The sequence below is a fragment of the Nicotiana sylvestris genome, chromosome 5, assembly GCF_000393655.2.
Source record: "Nicotiana sylvestris chromosome 5, ASM39365v2, whole genome shotgun sequence".
In the NCBI taxonomy this organism is placed as follows: domain Eukaryota; kingdom Viridiplantae; phylum Streptophyta; class Magnoliopsida; order Solanales; family Solanaceae; genus Nicotiana; species Nicotiana sylvestris.
In genome coordinates this window covers 61,812,387-61,829,477 of record NC_091061.1, presented here as the reverse complement: position 1 = coordinate 61,829,477, position 17,091 = coordinate 61,812,387, and the positions used below count along the sequence as shown (strand labels likewise).

Below are 17,091 nucleotides of genomic sequence, written 5' to 3'. Positions count from 1 at the left end.
TCCTCGGTTTTGTGACCATGCGTGCCATGATACTTGCACACCAAATTTGGGTTTCTTTAGGAAGGATCGGTCTGTATGGGTCTACGCCACCTAGTATCTTTGATCCTTCTGATTGCCCATACAATGCCCGATGCGTCGATGCTAAAGTTATACTTCGATAACCGAGGTGCCTCCACATGATCGGCGTGCTTATCAAAGCCACTTTTGCTCATAAGTCCCCGAGATTTTTCCCTCGATCGCTTCTTCGATCATTCCGGGAGGGATTGCCTCCTGAACCATTGTTCATTCGATCCACGGTATATGGTTGATATCGTTCTCTGGACCCTGGCTCCTTGTCGACGTCTCTCGGGGTTTTAAGTGCCAACCTGTTTGGATTTACTGAACCGGAAGGGGCTCCTAATTTGTCGTCCTCGACCCTGATCTTTGATTGGTATCGATTGTGCACATCTGCCCAAGTTACAACTGGATAATCGATCAAATTTTGTTTCAACTGTCGTGATGCTATCGAACTTCGCTCATTCAACCCTTGGGTGAAAGCTTGAACAGCCCAATCATCTGTGACCGATGGCAACTCCATGCGTTCCATTTGAAATCGGGATATGAACTCCCTCAGCATTTCGTTATCCCTTTGTCTTATCTTGAAAACGTCCGATTTTCTTGTTGCGGCTTTTATGGCCACGGCGCGTGCCTTCATGAAAGAATCTGCTAATATGGCAAATGAGTCAATGGAATTTGGTGGCAGGTTGTGATACCAAATCATTGCTCCCTTTCACAAAGTTTCCCCAAAATGTTTCAACAAAATGGACTTGATCTCATCATCTTCTAAGTCATTTCCCTTTATTCCGCACGTGTATTAAGTGATGTGTTCATTAGGATCGGTGGTCCCGCTGCATTTAGGTATATCCGGCATACAGAATTTTTTAGGAATGGGCTTCAGAGCCGCACTCTGACGAAAAGGCTTCTGCACGAACTTTTTCGAATTCAAATCCTTTAGGATCGGGGGTGCCCCCCGGTATCTGATCAACTCAAGAGTTGTATGTTTCCACTTTTTTTATCATTATCTTCTATTTTCTTCTCTCCGGACTCAATTCTTTTGGTGAGCTCCTAGAGCATTTTCATTATTGCAGGATCAGTCATTGATTCGCTACTATTCGACCTTTCTGGAACTGGCTCGGTACGACGAGTGATTTCTAGCTCGACCACACTTGGAGTCCTATATTGATTTTGCAATTGAGAAATAGCGGCTTACTGAGCTTGTAGCATCTCGAATATTATCTAGAGGCTAACTCCCCCGTCTTCTTTGCTCTATGTAACTTGGCCAATAGATCGGCCTTCCTTACGTACACTCCCTTCGGGGTCCGCGCCTAGGTCTGCATTTAGCGCAACGTGCGAACTGATATCGACGGGATCGGCGACCGCTGCTCCCCCGAGATTAGCTGGTGGCACCCCGACTCCTAGAGCAATAACATTATCGTTTTCTCCGTGAAATCCGAGACCATCGTCACCATGTACGGGTGCGTTTTGTGAGTTTGACATGCTTTAATCTAAGAGCAAAAATACTTGACAAGAACAAGTGTGAAAATAACGCGTGTTATCAGAATCAGCACTGGAACAATCACTATTATCCTTAGCCCTACAGTGGGCGCCAAACTGTTTACCTTAAAATTCGAGTAACAATTAAACTTATATTGTGGTTTTAAGGATATGTGATTCAATCCAATACTAATTGATAAACAAGATATTAAATAGATAAATTAAAGAATAAAATAGATCAAACCAGTGTGTAAGATAAATATTGACCTCGATCTGTGATAATCTCGAGGTATGATAACGGGAATAACAAACAATAAAGCAACTCTGATGAATAGTAAGTGAAATAACAAGAGAATAATGTGCGTATATTTTCTTATCAGTGAACAAATGGCCCTTACAAATGAATGGGATTCCCCTTTACATAATAGGAGAGTCCTAAATAAGATACACTTCTAATTATAGTAGGAAATCATACTTGACAACGGTTTAACCGCCGAAGACCAATTCATTCCGAAATTCACGCCGTGATCTCCGGCCCATTACATGTATCTCGCTCTTTCTGTTACTGAATCATACCGGCATCATCTCGAAGCACGCCTTCTTCTAATTTTGGTACGTGTGATCGACCTCGACCTTGGAAAGGTACTTCGACCCCGAGCTCGACGTCCTGCTCTTTCGACGTGATATTACTTTTTCCATCGAGGGACGAAATCGGATAGCCTAATTTCTACCGTATACACAACTATTGTTCAAACAGCGAGGCAAGAGAAACTTCTCATCAACATCGTCTGTCGCATCATCGGACCATAATCACAAATGACTAAGTAATAATCAGAGGACGTGGCTGTTTACAAATCATTACTGGTTAGAGAGTTAAAAACCAAACAAATTAGTATAACACTATATTTGGATTTCAAGACATACATTTAATTTTGATCGTGAATTTAGACATAGAATATTTAAATTTTTCTGATAAAATTTATATGTTTCAAAATTACATAAAAATTATTATAAATCACAATAATAATGGGTAATTCAAAATATTTAAAAGACATGAAAATATTATAACCATATTAAAAAATGAAAAAAAAAAAGGCGTTGTTGAGGTTATTAAAAGTCAACATAGTAATGAATCAATGATCAAAAAATGGGTGGAAGAAACTCTGCGGTCCTGCTGCTGCTCCTGATCCTCATCGCAGCTTCTTTCTTCACTTCCTCGCAAGCAAGATCAATTACTTCAACTCCAACAAAACCCCATGTTTTCAGATCCTTCTCCATCAACACCAATCAGGTAACTAATTAAAGCTTACATCCAATTACAGAAAGCAAGATTTCATATTGAATTCATCAAGATCTCGTGTTAATAATACTATGTCTTTGTTTGAGAAATCAGAGCGCAGCTACTGCAAGGAGCTGCTCATACACATTGACCATCAAAACAAGCTGTTCTTCACCTAAATACACCAGAGACAAAGTCAGTATTGCTTTTGGAGATGCTTATGGCTTTGAGGTAAACGCCTTGTAATTCCAAATCTATACTCAAAGTAATGGGTCTTCTTCTTCTTCTTGATGGGTCAAACTCTTAGTTAAATCCAATTGAGGGAATGGCAATATGCAGCCTTCATTTTCTTAAATCTTGATCACTGCAATTCTCCCCTTAAGAGGCAGTAAAGTAAGTTACCCAGAATAACCTTACAGACAATATAGATTAAATTTAAGATCCACCCTTTTCAGAAAATTGAATGAAAATAATCAAGTACCACTTCCATTCTTCTTTGTTTTTTTTTTTTTTTAATCTTGCTGTAGAATACTGCATCTTCAATTGAAATTGGATGACCATTTGAAAATTAACTCCAATTTTTTTTAAAGAGAATACGTTGAACACTCGTAATATTAACTTTCTTTCTTAGAGACCTTAATTTGCCCAAATGAGATTTCTGAAAATTGTATGTGAATGTTCTCTACAGGTCTATGCACCAAGACTAGATAACCCATCGTCAAGGATTTTCGAGAGGTGCTCGACGGATACATTCCAGATACGCGGCCCATGTACTTATGAGATCTGCTACCTTAACTTGTTGAGGGTTGGATCGGATGGCTGGAAACCAGAGAGCGTGAAGGTGTATGGTCCAAATCGTCCTGTTATTACGTTTAACTATAATAAGTTTCTACCTAATGGTGTGTGGTTTGGATTTAATCACTGTCGTAAAGTCTCTGGCTCTGTTATATAGGAATAGAGCAGGTACTCAACCATGAACATGAGGCCAAATTTGAGTTTGCAGATTTGATTGATGTACTATGGAGGTTATAAATAAGATATTGTTTGTGTGACGACTTTATTTTCGTGTCTCGAGACTATTAGATCAATTTGATGTTTCTTTATTTGCGTGCATGGTCCGTTTGGTTTTCCGAAAAGTTTTTGTACAAAAAATTTGAAGAAATAGTGATTTTAGGTTTAAAATGGAACTTGAGTTGACCACGTTCAACATTCTTGGTAAACGACTTAGGATTGGTGTTTCGATGATTCCGTTAGGTTCGTACGATATTTTTGGACTTATACGCACGTTTGATTGGGGTCCGTGGTGACCCGACGCATTTCGATGCGTTATGTGAAAAATTGTGAAAATGAGTTTTAAATTGAAAATCTTGAGTTTTGAGGATCGATTCTCGTTATTTGATGTTATTTTGATGATTTGAGGTAACGAGCAAGTTTATATGATATTACTACATTTATGTGTATGCTCGGTTTGGAGCCCGAGAGGTTCATGCGAGTTTCAGGTGTATATAGGATGAGTTTTGGATGATTTGAGATAGTTGGTGTGCTTCAGTTTCTGGTGTTAATGTGCAGGTCTCGCATTTGCGAGGACCTGTTCGCAAATGCGAACTCCGTTTTTGCGAAGTCAAGCTCGCATTTGCAAAAAAGAGCTGGACAGGGCAGTCTTCGCATTTACGAAAAGTTGTTCGCAATTGTGGACATCACTGGATCGCCTTTGCGACTGGGACTTAGTCAGGTTCGCAATTGCGAACCTTTGACCACATTTGCAATAAAGGGGTGTATATCAAATGCGTTTTTTTTTTGCATTTGCGACTTTAGCAGGCTAGCGGTACTGTTTGCACTTGCGATCAGTGTTTCACATTTGCGATACCTGCAGCTGGGTAAAAAAGAGGGGAAAATCGGGACTTAGCTCATTTTGCACCATTTCTCAACCCCAAACACTCTAGAGGCAATATTTGAAGAACCCCTTCTTCCCAAATTCATTTGTAAGCAACTCTAATTTATTTTCTATCCCCATTACTTTTCATGAGTTTTTAACATCAAATCTAGGATTTCCATGGTAGAAATTAGGGGTTTTGGGTAGAATTTAGGAATTCGTAAAATTGATATTTAGACGTCAAATTAAGGTAATATTTCGAAACGAATCACATAATTGAGCTCGGGGTTAAATGGGTAATCGGGTTTTGGTCCGAATCTCGAATTTTGACTAAGCCAACCCGGTGTTGACTTTTGTTGACTTTTTCAAAAATAATCAAATTGAACCTTTTCATTCGTGCGTAGTTTCTAAAGCTTATTTTGAATTGTTTGATCTATAATTGGCTAGATTCGGTTAGTATGGAGGATTGTTCAAAAGGCAAGGCGGTAGTTGATTGATCGATTTGGTTGCGGAGTGATATAAGTATCGTGGTTAACCTTGACTTAAGAGAATTAGCACTTGATTGGTTTAATTGCTATTTGATTTATGTGTGGGAACGACATATATGCAAGGTGACGAGTTTATATACATAGTCATTGGTTAAGCATGCGGATTTAGATATTTATTTATTATTTTCAATTGTTCCGTTCTTTTATTTAATCCATGTTATTACTTGTTAAATGCTCTAACTGTTACTTGCCCTTACTTGTTAAATTCATGCATTTGTCTATTGCATGCATTAATTGCTAATTAATTTCATGTGGATGTGTCTTTATTTATTAATTGTCTTTACTTGTTTATGACCATATGTGTTATTAGATAGCTACTATTATCAGCTTTGTGTCTTTAATCATGTAATTCGCGTATTGAATTTTACTTGAGATACGCCATAGTTGGCTGTAGTTGTAGATTTATATTGTTATTGTTTGAGATCGGATTGCACACCAAAACGGATCTGTGTATTACTGTGCAGGATTGGGTTGCATGCTGCAATGGTACTTATGTATAATTATGAATCGGGTTGTGCGACGTAACGCACAAGACATATTTAATTGCTTTTAATTGTTGTTTCTGTGTTCGTGTTGAATTGAAAAGTTGAGCATAAATATTATTTTGTGGCAGAGTATTATATTTCCGGTTCTAGTTATCACGTTATACTTGTTTTCTCGATTAGTTGTTATTTCTTTTATACTCATTCAGGTTTATAGTGAGTTCCTTGTTTTAGCCTTCTCACTAATTCATCGAGGTTAGTCTGGACACTTATAGAGTACATGTGGTCGGTTGTTACACTTCTGCACTTCTTGTACAAATTTTTGTATTGGTCTCAACATCGGTTAGTGGAGACTCGCTCGGATCAGCTTTTCACGGAGACTTGAGGAAAAGCTGCACGACAATTGTAGTCCCTAAAATCCCCTTCCTTATCTAGATTACTGTTTAATTTGTTTCAAACAGTTGTATTTTCATTTAGACATTAGTTTTAGCACTGTTAGAATGCTCATGTAGTTGTGACACAAGATTCCAAGATTAGATTAGTCAGTGTTTTGAGTTATTATATTTATTTTGGATTTCTATGGCTTTATTTCTTATTAAATTGTTTTCAAATTGGTTTTAAAATAATTAGTTGTGTATTAATATTGGCTTTCCTAGCAAGTGGATGTTAGGCGCTATCATGGTCCCACGGTTGGGATTTCGGATCGTGACAAGTTGATATCAGAGCGCTAGGTTGCGTAGGTCTCACGAGTCATGAGCAAGCTTAGTAGAGTTTGGAGGATGGGTATGGAGACATCTGTACTTATCTTCCAGAGGCTCTAGGGCTTTAGAAAATTTTTACTTCATTCTTTCTCTATCGTGCGATTTTATTCTGTTATTGAATTTGAGCCATTATATTCTTGTCGCAAATGGCGAGGACAAGAATATTCCTCACTCTCCCAACTTATCAAACTCCCTCATTTTCACTCCTAGGTGCAAGCATCAAGGTATGAAGGCTTAATCTTTGGGCTCTTTATGTTCTATTGCATCATCATCATCTTCTTCTTTTTCTTTTTCTTCTTCTCTCCTTTATCTCTCAATAGCTAGGTTTCAAATGAGTTATTTTCTTTTGTCAGAAACTGTTTGAAAAATGTTCAAATTATATGTTAATTTTTGGGTGAGGTTAGTTGAGAGTGTGAGCTTATTTATTTGCTGTAAAAATGGGAAAGTCTCAGTACCCATGGCCTTGTTAAAATAAGAGTGATTTTGTGCGCTTACTATGTGTTCGATGAAAGGCCTGGTTGAGATTCTTGCAACTTTTGGCAAGTGTTAAGTAAGACCTAGTTTAAGTGCCTCAGAGGTCGCAAATGCGACTGAGAATTCGCAATTGCAAACAATAAAAAGTCAGCAATTTTCGCAATTGTGATTGTTTCTTCGATTTTGTTGTGGGCTCTAGTTCGCAATTGCGAACCACTTTTCGCAATTGTGAGGCCTGAGCGTCATTTTTTTCACTTCCTAATATCCCTATTTTGTGTCCCGAACACTTCCAAACTTCCTTAAACTTGGTAGATTGATCAAAAATAATAAAATAAACTATTCTAAAAAAGAAAATTTCAAAAACGACTAAAAATTTAAAAACGATAGGTTGCCTCCCATCAAGCGCCGCATTTAACATTGTGGCACGACGCAGATCAACTTTACCAATTTTCCTGCTACTTGGACGTTATGAATTAGGTACCTAACATGGACTCAAGCTTCTGACCACGAGCAGGGGGGGATAGTAAGTAGATGATCAAGCCACACATTAATCTCTTCATTTTGCATTTCTTGGCTTTGAGGGATGTCATTTTGCCTTATTGAATATGAAAATTGCAAAATGTATGACTCTTTTTTTTTTCTTCTTTTTACTTCCATATGGATTCGTGCGGCTCAATTCCCATATCATCATGCAATTCCAAAGTTGAAAAATGCTTGGAATGCAACCTCAAGCCTTCAAATTGTAAATTTTTCCGAATTTTGACATCCTCTTTTTTCCCCGAATTAGAGTCAACTTCAACCATATTTTAAATTACACCTATTAATTCTAATTTCATATTTTTCTTGGCATCACTAACAAGTATGAAGTCATTTGGCGGATGTTCAATTCTTGATTTCTCAAAATAAAGCTCACTTTTTTCCTCGAAGTTGGAATCTTCTTGACCGTTTTCCACACTTTCAAATCGATAGGCATAGTGACCCTCAATAAATTATTTCATTTGATCATCCAAAGTGCGGATATTTTCATCTTTTTGATTCAAAACTTGTTTCATATCCTCGAGTGCCAAGTTGTGCTTCTCCTCATTTTCAAGAATGGCCTCCAACATGAGCATCATTTTCTCATTTTGAGCATTTGAGAGTTCTTCTTGATTTTGATCAACTGCCAAAGAAGGAATTTTGGCTTCAACATCTAAGGAAGGTTCTTGGCTATCATTCACTTTCGAGGCTTTTTGGACCTCTAAAGCTTCAAGCATTTCTCCCATTTTAAGTTTAGCTTTTCAAGCACCCAATCATTTTGGAGACTATTTTTTAAAAGCTCCTCCATGGCATTTTGCTCTTTGTTTCCTTCTTCAAGTAGGCACTCTAACAAGAGCTTGAACTCTCCATTGTGACCGTGCTCGATTTCTTCCACTTCCATATCCCTATAATTTTCATCAAAAAAAGTAGATTCATCATAGCGGGGGATGGGGGAAGGGAAGGACAAATAAGCAAAATTATCCCAATGACCATTTTGATGATCACACTTATCACAAGTACTCCACTCATGAGTTTGAGATTGTGCCCACAATTCGCCCCCGGGAGAATTTAAACAACTTTGCCAAGAGTGTGGTCCTCCACAATAAGGACAAAGGTCAACAATGTATGAACAACTACCATCCGACCAATTTTCATTACGCGATGTCATTTTTCAAATTTACAAAAATAAACAAGAAATAAATAAGAAAATAAACTAAGATAAGAAAAATTAATTACGCAAATATTCACAAGTTTGGACCAAAGCACTTACGCTTACTTCTCAAACAACCTAAATATGCCAAATTGTTCCCCGACAACGTCAATTTTGATGACATCCAAATTCACTACGAAAAAGTAAATGGACACGGTCGCATGCAATATAATTTACCTAACTATGAGTTGGGGTCGAATCCTACAAAGAACAATATGCAGGCGATTAGGCATGTAAGAGAATTATCACTTATTATGCTAAGACAAACACTTGAAAGATTTTGAGAAAATATTTATGTCTAAATGCGAAAATGTAAACTAACCTAGAAAGAAAGTAAAATGATCAATGGCTACAAGCATGGATGCATTGGGAATTACACTCAAGTAACGATCCAATGTATTTCATGATTTTACAAATGAGCGAGTTTATGTTAATTAGCTTCAGGTAATAATTCTATATTAGCTTCTTCTGAAAACTAACAAGACTTTTTAATTGAACTATCCCTAAAACAATTAGGAGATTAAGCACACCCGAATATTGCTACAAGTAGTTCAATCCTACCCCTAGGTAGAATCTATAAAGTGAGGGTTAAAGCCTCAAGTTCTTGTTAATTAATCTTTCCCAACCCCAAATTATCTTTCCCAAAATTAATTCAAAGTTAATGGGCGAGCCCTAGGGTTAGCTAATCTCTTTGGAAACATTAAAGAACAAGAATAATTAAAGAAATACTAACTCACTTCATAATAAATAAAAATCGTTCAATACATAAGCACAATAAGATATTTAATCCACACTTTAAATAGGAATATTCCCATAATCAAGATTCAAGTGTTGGAATAAATGCTATACACTTAGATATACAATACAAAGCAAGGAAATGAAGAAATGAATATAAATGGGTAAGAAATTCTCAACCAATAGCTTCAAATCTTCAAGACTCAAGTGTGTGTGCAACAACCCTAGCTTCCAAACTTGTGTGCTCTAGTCCAAAGACTAAAGAATAAGCCAAAAAATGTGTTTCCAATAAGCTAGGTCATATATTAAAGGGTTTGGGCCAAAAATGTGAAATTACAGAAGTACCCAGAACTGAAGCACGATATAAGCAATTGCGAATATTAGTTCGCAGTTGCGAAACCTGAGATTACTGTTGCACATTGCATTTGCGATCTTTATGTTCGCAATTGCAAACTTGGCACTGTGCACTTGGTTTCACATTTGCGATGGAGATCGTCGCATTTCTGAATGTTGAATGTTTGGTTTGACTTCGCATTTGCGACCCTCTTTTTGCATTTGCGAACTCTGAGTAGAATGTTTGGCTTCGCATTTGCCAAGTTGATATCACAATTGCAACATCTGAAGCCTTTTTCTAGATTTTCTTCTTTTCAACTTCTTTTTGACTTGTTTTCACTTTGTTTCTTCATGATCACTTCTAAATAACATATAGCCTATAAAATAGAATTAAACGACATTAAAAACATGATTTTATCAATCAAATATAGCACAAATTTAAGCTTAAAGATGAGATAAGTTGGTAAAATACCAACTTATCAAACATCTACAATCGAGCAGGAGCCGGAGCCGGAGCCGAAGCCTCAAGTTGTAGCCACTACCTGGGTTAGGGGCCGGGGCCGAGGTAGGAGCCGAAGTAGAGGCAGATCTCAGCATAGAGCACGTGCAGCATCACCTATTGCAGAGCCTCAGTTCAAGCAGGAGGAGGATATCCCTGTTCAAACTGCACTAGTTCGACCAACTCAGGTATCATAGGGGTTCACAGCCACTCCCATACTTCAAGACACCCTATTCCGCTTAGTGAGCTTTATGGAGAGTGTGGCCCAAGATGATGCATTGCCTGTAACATCAATCATCTCTCAGATTAGAGGAGGAGCTTAGACTCCCGCTACTCACCCTCCGTAGCTGATGGCTCCCATATATCAGACTCCAGCTGTTCTAACAGTTAGAGTGGTTCAGCCTATTATTGCTATACAACACGGGGAGAGGCCTGCTATTTTGTCAGAGGGGTTGAAGAGGTTGGACAAGTTCACCAAGCTCTTCCCTATTCATTTTGGTGGTACACCTTCTGAAGATCCACATGATTACTTGGACCATTGCCACGAGGTGTCGCACAATATAGGTATTGTGGAATCCAATGGAGTTAACTTTGCAGTATTTAAGATAACCGGTTCTGCCAAGAGATGGTGGCCGGACTATGTTCAAAGCAGACCACCAGGTTCACTTCCCCTCACTTGGGATCAGTTCTCACAGCGATTCTTGGAGAAGTTAATCCCTTTTACTCTGAGAGAGAACTACCGCAACCAATTTGAACATCTACAGTAGGGTAGCATGATTGTTACCCCGTACGAGACCAAATTTGTGGACCTATCTGGCCATGCAGTTATCTTGATTCCTATTGAGATGGAGAGGATGAGAGGATTTATAAATGGCCTTACTTAGAGTATTAGGTTACAGATGGAAAGAGAGACTACGAATGATATTTTTTCCACTAGGTTATAGATATTGCTATACAGATCGAGAGGGTTCGTGGTCAGGGCAGAGAGTTGACCTCTAAAAAGAGGTCTCGTCATTTCGGTGGTTTCTGTGGTGCCTCATCTGGAGGCTGGGGTTCCTTTGGTAGAGGCCATCCTAGCAGGCTGGTACAGTCAGTACTTCAAGCATCAATGGTGCTTCGAGCAGCTGTAGTTCTTATGGATCTTGTCCTGAGCTGCTAGCCTACAATGCACCTCCATCTCTCATTAGTGCATCGTCAATTTAGAGCTATCACAGTCGGATGGGAGAAATTGATTATCCATTAATTATGACACCTAGTTTATGTGAAATAAAGGTGAAATTTGGGGATTTTAGACTATGTTGTAGGAGAGTAAGGTTTGATCATTTGGGGGTCAATTTATGGTTGGAATTGGATGAAATTAGTATCGCTGGACTCGCATTTGAATGGGTGTTTGGAATTTGTGAATTTTGACGGATTCTAGGGTGCGGGCCCGCGGTTAATTTTTTAGGTTGACTTTCTGATTTTGATTAAAAACCTTAGCTTTATTATTTGTGTAGGAATTCATGACTAGAATGAAGTATGCAGACTTGGTCAATCTATCCACAATGACCCATGTTGATACCCAATATTTCCCTCATATATTTTAAAATGCATATATACTTTCAAAATAGTGCATGAGCATCAACCAATATTTTTCCATAATTTTCTCTAATTTTAAAAGGATTTTAATTAATTTATTCTAGCATTTTATTATCCACATAATTACTAATTGCCTCACAAATGATTTTACGATAATTGTATTGCTTAATTTTATCATTTATATTTATATTAAGCTTTAATTATTTCATGAATAGCCATATGTACATGTTAGGTGTTATAATTGCAATAACTTTGCAATAATAGTCCATATGTGCATAATTACATTATTTCACAAGAAAATAACCTTCTTATAGTTTTATAATACTAAGTAATTATTTTAAAACATTTTCATGCACAAATGATATTTTTATTATTTACAAATTATTTTATAAAATTATTTTTACTAAGTTAGTTGGGTATTTAAATAATAGTTCCTTTTCCTTAATCATCTTTTGGACCTAACCCAATTACACCAGCCCAATTACTTAAAATCCTAGCCCAATCCGCCCCAGCCCAAACTAAATAACCCTTATCCGACCCAACACCTCCTCTAATCGTGGTCGTTGATCTATGAGATCAACGATTCACGTTACCTCTTTTCTTTTTTAATCTAACCCCAATCCTAACGCCTCATTTCTCTTAATTCCGCCGCCCTTGAATCCTTCCTCCTCTCTTCTCTCTCAAACCCTTCTCTAAACCTAGCCCACCGTCGTCGGAAACCCTTCAATCTAGAGGGTTCCTTTTGATTTTAGGTTACATCTGGCCTCATATTTCTACTGGCTATTCGATTTCCTTATTGTTTGATGGGGTCTCGAAGATATTCAACACAGACCTGGCTTCAACTTTTCATTTTTTCTCGATTAACCTGCCTATATTCATCTCTATGTTTGTGAGTGTTGGTATCTTCGTGTTCATGGCTTCAAATCTCTGGTTCAAACCAGATTTTTCTCTCCTCTGTCTATTTTTTGCATGAACTAACTATTTCTGGTTAAATCGTTCAGATCTCTTTAGATCTGAAACGATTTGAGTCTATTCATTACTTTTCTTTTAGTATTCTGCTTTTTATTATTACTGTTGGCCGATTTTTGTTTTTCCCTAAAAAACTAGGGTTTCAACTTTTTAAGTTTCTGCAAATGCTTTAAAATGCCTAAAGGCTCAACTCCGACATTTCTTTTCTACTATTCGACTAGTTTCTTTGCTTGATGCTTCATCTCTATGCTTCTACATGGTTGCAGTTTTCTACTATTTAATTATTTACCTTACTGACCTTGCCCGTTTATTTTGGCTCTGTTAAATAAACAGATTAATTGGTTTACTTGCTTAATTAGGGTTTGAAATTATATTTTTTCTTTTTAAAATTAGTATCTTTCTGAGATTTTTTATTTATTCTTTCCTTATATGTGACTTATAATCGGTACTGCCTTTCTTAATTATGTTACTGGCCTGATTTCTGGGTTTGATTTGTTCTGACCAACCTATAAATGGTCGCTGACTTATTTCTTGCCTTATTTAAACCTCAATTTTGTCAGCTAATTGATTTCATATGAGATTTTCCCTAATTTAAGGGGTCTTTCCGGATCCTATCGTGTTAATTGATTGAGTATAACCTTAATTAACTGGTTGAACGATTTGCCTACCTTATTTGTCAACTCTTAATTTCATTTACCTTATTTGTTCTACTCTGCTGAATGATATATAACCTCACCATTCTAATTTTTTTTAAAAGCACACGAACACACACTCAGACTCAGACATCTATACTTACAAGCACACACTGATACACACTTACACACTTACAGTTCTTTGATTTGTTGCACTGTCTAGCTGGCTGAAAGCCAAGGCTAGACTCTTGGATTTCATTCGTATTCACCTTCATATTTGCTATCTCCTTAACTGGTATGCCCCCATTTCCGTTATCATGTTCTCTTCTATATGCTATGTAGTTAGACTTCAATATGATTCTGTTTGCCCTTCTGTTTCCTATTTACTGTTCTCTTAACTAGTACGTCTCAATTCCTGTTACGATGTTCTATTTTTTATGCTATGTAGTCAGTCTATTATAGACCTCAACATGTTCCTGTTTGATACATGATTCCTAGTCATCTTGTTCTCACTTGTTATGCCTCAATTATTGACATATGATTATATGATTAGCTTTTGTTTGCCATGTGTTTCCTGCTGGCATTCTCCCTAACTAGTATGCCTCAAATCATATTAATTTGCTTTGTTCTATGTGGTTATGTGATGGGCTTAACTTAGCATGTCTGGCCCTTGATTTCTGTTTACTGTTTTTTTCTAGACTAGAGAGCTTTAGTTCCTGCTATCCTGTACTATATGTTTGTTTGGTTAGTTATTTCAAACTCCAGCATGCTTCTATTCAATATATATCTATCTGAGTCCACCTAGTGATAGTTAATAAACTAAGTTATGTGAAACCCTGTCTAAATCAGTTGTATGTTCCCTGTTCTAAACATGGCTGGATACTACAAGCATGTAATGTGGCTAACTCTGTCTGTTAATTCAAGTGTCCTTACTTTTTGTGATCATTGATATAAGTATCCAGTTTAAACAAAAAAACAATCTTCTTGAATCACGTGCTGAGTATGGATTCTGTCTATACAACTCTATTTACAACCTTGTAGCCTGAATCTATTTGCTTCTAAAACTAAACTATTTTTTAAAACTGTCCCCTTTACCTTCTATGTACTAGTTTTCAAATTGCTACTCTTAGTTCTTTAGGTTCCTACAAACCCTAGTGTGAGTACTGCCTAGGGTCCTTGAGACTCCTTTGAACTCTATGTCACGGCCCTAAACCCAGACCCGATCGTGATGGCGCCTCTCGTAAAGACAAGGTCAGCCGACATAAACCCCCAATAAAATTAACAAATAACAATTCATAATTAAGTCGTTAATAATGATAAATCCCATAATAGAGTGAAATATATCAACTGCGGAAAACCAAACACAACCTGACATTGGGGTGTCACCAGTCATGAGCATCTAACATATTCTAAGAGTATGAAAGAGTTTATACAATCTATTACATAACTAGGACAAGGGAAATGAAATAGGAGGGAGAAATACTGGGCTACGAACGTCGAACAGCTACCTAGTGGACTCCGAATAGCCTGCTGAGCAATCAACGCTCACTAGCAGGACCTGAAGCTCCTGAATCTGCACATAGGGTGTAGGGAGTAAAGTGAGTACTCCAACATAGTCAGTAATAACAATAAATGAAGACTGAACGATAAGAAATCACGTAAAAACACAACAAAATGCTATAAAAAAGCAGAGTAAAACCAGATAATCGCAATAAAATAGTGAAATTTTATAAAACACCTTGGTTCATAATAAGCTTCTTTAAAACACCTTTTCAACAGTTAAACAAGTAAATGAAAAGTAACTAGGAAAGATAAACACATAAAATCCGCCCCTCGGGCACAACATCAATAGAAATAGCCCCTCGGGCAATAACATGGAACAACAATAGCCCCTCAGACTATATCTCATATCACAATGGGTACCCGTGCTCACTGGGGGTGTACAGACTCCGGGAGGGGCCCCTTACGACCCAATCGCAATATCAAGCCATCTCGTGGCATAATTAATAGGCTCTCAGCCTCATATCAAGCCACCTTGTGGCGTACAACTCAATCCCTCAGCCTCATAATCATAATCAGAACAACACTGTTGCAATGTGTAGCCCAATCACATAATAATCCTTACAACATAGGCCCTCGGCCCTACTCAGTCAGAAATCTCTCAAAGCCACTCGGGCACAATAAAATATGATGCTCAACCCAAAATATCATTTAAAGTGTTAAAACAGAGTAAACATGGCTGAGTTATGAAAACAGTATAATATAGCATGACTGAGTACAAATATAAAATCAAAACATCGAGAAAATATTAATAAAAATCCCCTAAGGGTCCAAACAATTGGCACAAGGCCCAAATATGGCATTCGGCCCAAAAGATGATGATAGCAGACAATTTTCAATCAAATACGCAGTAAAATAGTCATTAGGGATGAACTAAGTCACAATCCCCAACAATGTACGACCCCACGCTCGTCATCTAACGTGGGTGTCACCTCAACATAGCACAACGATATGTAATCAGGGGTTTCATACCCTCAGGACAACATTTACAATCATTACTCACCTCAATCCGGTCTAAACTCTAGCCCGCGATGTCTTTGCCCCTCGGATCGGCCTCAACTTACGTCGAATCTATCCAAAATCAGAATCATGACGTCAAAATATGCTAAGGGAACGAAGCCCATGTGAAAATAATCAATTTACAACATGAATCCCGAAATTAACCAAAACCCGACCCCTGGGCCCACGTCTCAAAATTCGATAAAATTTACATCAATAGATTCTTTATCTTCCCACGAGTTCATACATATCAAAAGTCACAAATCCGACCACAAATGGCCCCTCAAATCGTCAAGTTAAAGTCTCTAATACCAAGCCCTAATCCCTAATTTTTAACCCTTAATTTCCATTAATTTCAATTCAAATCATTGAAAAAATGCCATAGAATCGATTATTAGTTTCAAAAATCTTACCTCCAGACGTTATCCCTTGAATCCCTCTTCAAAATGGCTTCCCCAAGCTCAAACCCGAATAAAAATGGTGAAGAAATAACTCAAAATCGCGAAGGAAGTCTTTTGTACCTTCTAGACCAGGCTTTTCACAACTGCGACCCAAATCCCGCTCCTATGGTCCTGCTTATGCGGTCTAGAGGACCACACCTCTGGTTTTCACTTAAGTCCTCAATTTTTGCATCTGCGATGCACAATCCGCACTCGCGCCATCACAGGTGCGACTCCTTTACCACTTCTGCGGTTCTTGCCTTCCTTGGCTCCTTCCGCTTCTGCGACTGATCTTCCGCATCTGTGGAGATCGTACCTACGGCCTCCCAAACGTAGATGTGGTTATGATATTAGTCCTACAACCTCAACTGCCATTTCCAAATTCCTATCTTTCCGTCAACTATCCGAAATCAGCCCGAGGCCCCTGGGACCTCAACCAAAAGCAAAAATAAGTCACATACCACCATCCAAACTTATACTAATCTTCAAAACACCTCAAACAACATTAAATCAATCAAAACACATCGAATTCAAGCCTAAGGTTCCAAAATCTTCCAAATTACGCTTTCGATCAAAAAGTCTGCCAAACCATGTCCGAATGACCTGAAATTTTGCACACACATCCCAAATGACACAACGAACCTACTTCAACTTCCGGAATTCCATTCCG

The 17,091-nt window shown here is 37.8% G+C and overlaps 2 protein-coding genes across 2 annotated transcripts; one reads left to right on the top strand and one right to left on the bottom strand.

Annotated features, from left to right (window-relative positions):
- Window positions 1-208: 208 nt before the first annotated feature.
- Window positions 209-760, bottom strand: LOC138868723 (uncharacterized). The gene has a single exon (XM_070146290.1). It carries the CDS (start codon window positions 758-760, stop codon window positions 209-211), a length of 552 nt encoding a protein of 183 aa, XP_070002391.1.
- Window positions 761-2,437: 1,677 nt separating this feature from the next.
- Window positions 2,438-3,872, top strand: LOC104239032 (embryo-specific protein ATS3A-like). The gene is made up of 3 exons (XM_009793569.2): window positions 2,438-2,824; window positions 2,927-3,043; window positions 3,501-3,872. The coding sequence occupies exons 1-3, from the start codon at window positions 2,681-2,683 to the stop codon at window positions 3,762-3,764; spliced, it is 525 nt and encodes a 174-aa protein (XP_009791871.1). The 5' UTR covers window positions 2,438-2,680; the 3' UTR covers window positions 3,765-3,872.
- The last annotated feature ends 13,219 nt before the right edge of the window (window positions 3,873-17,091 follow it).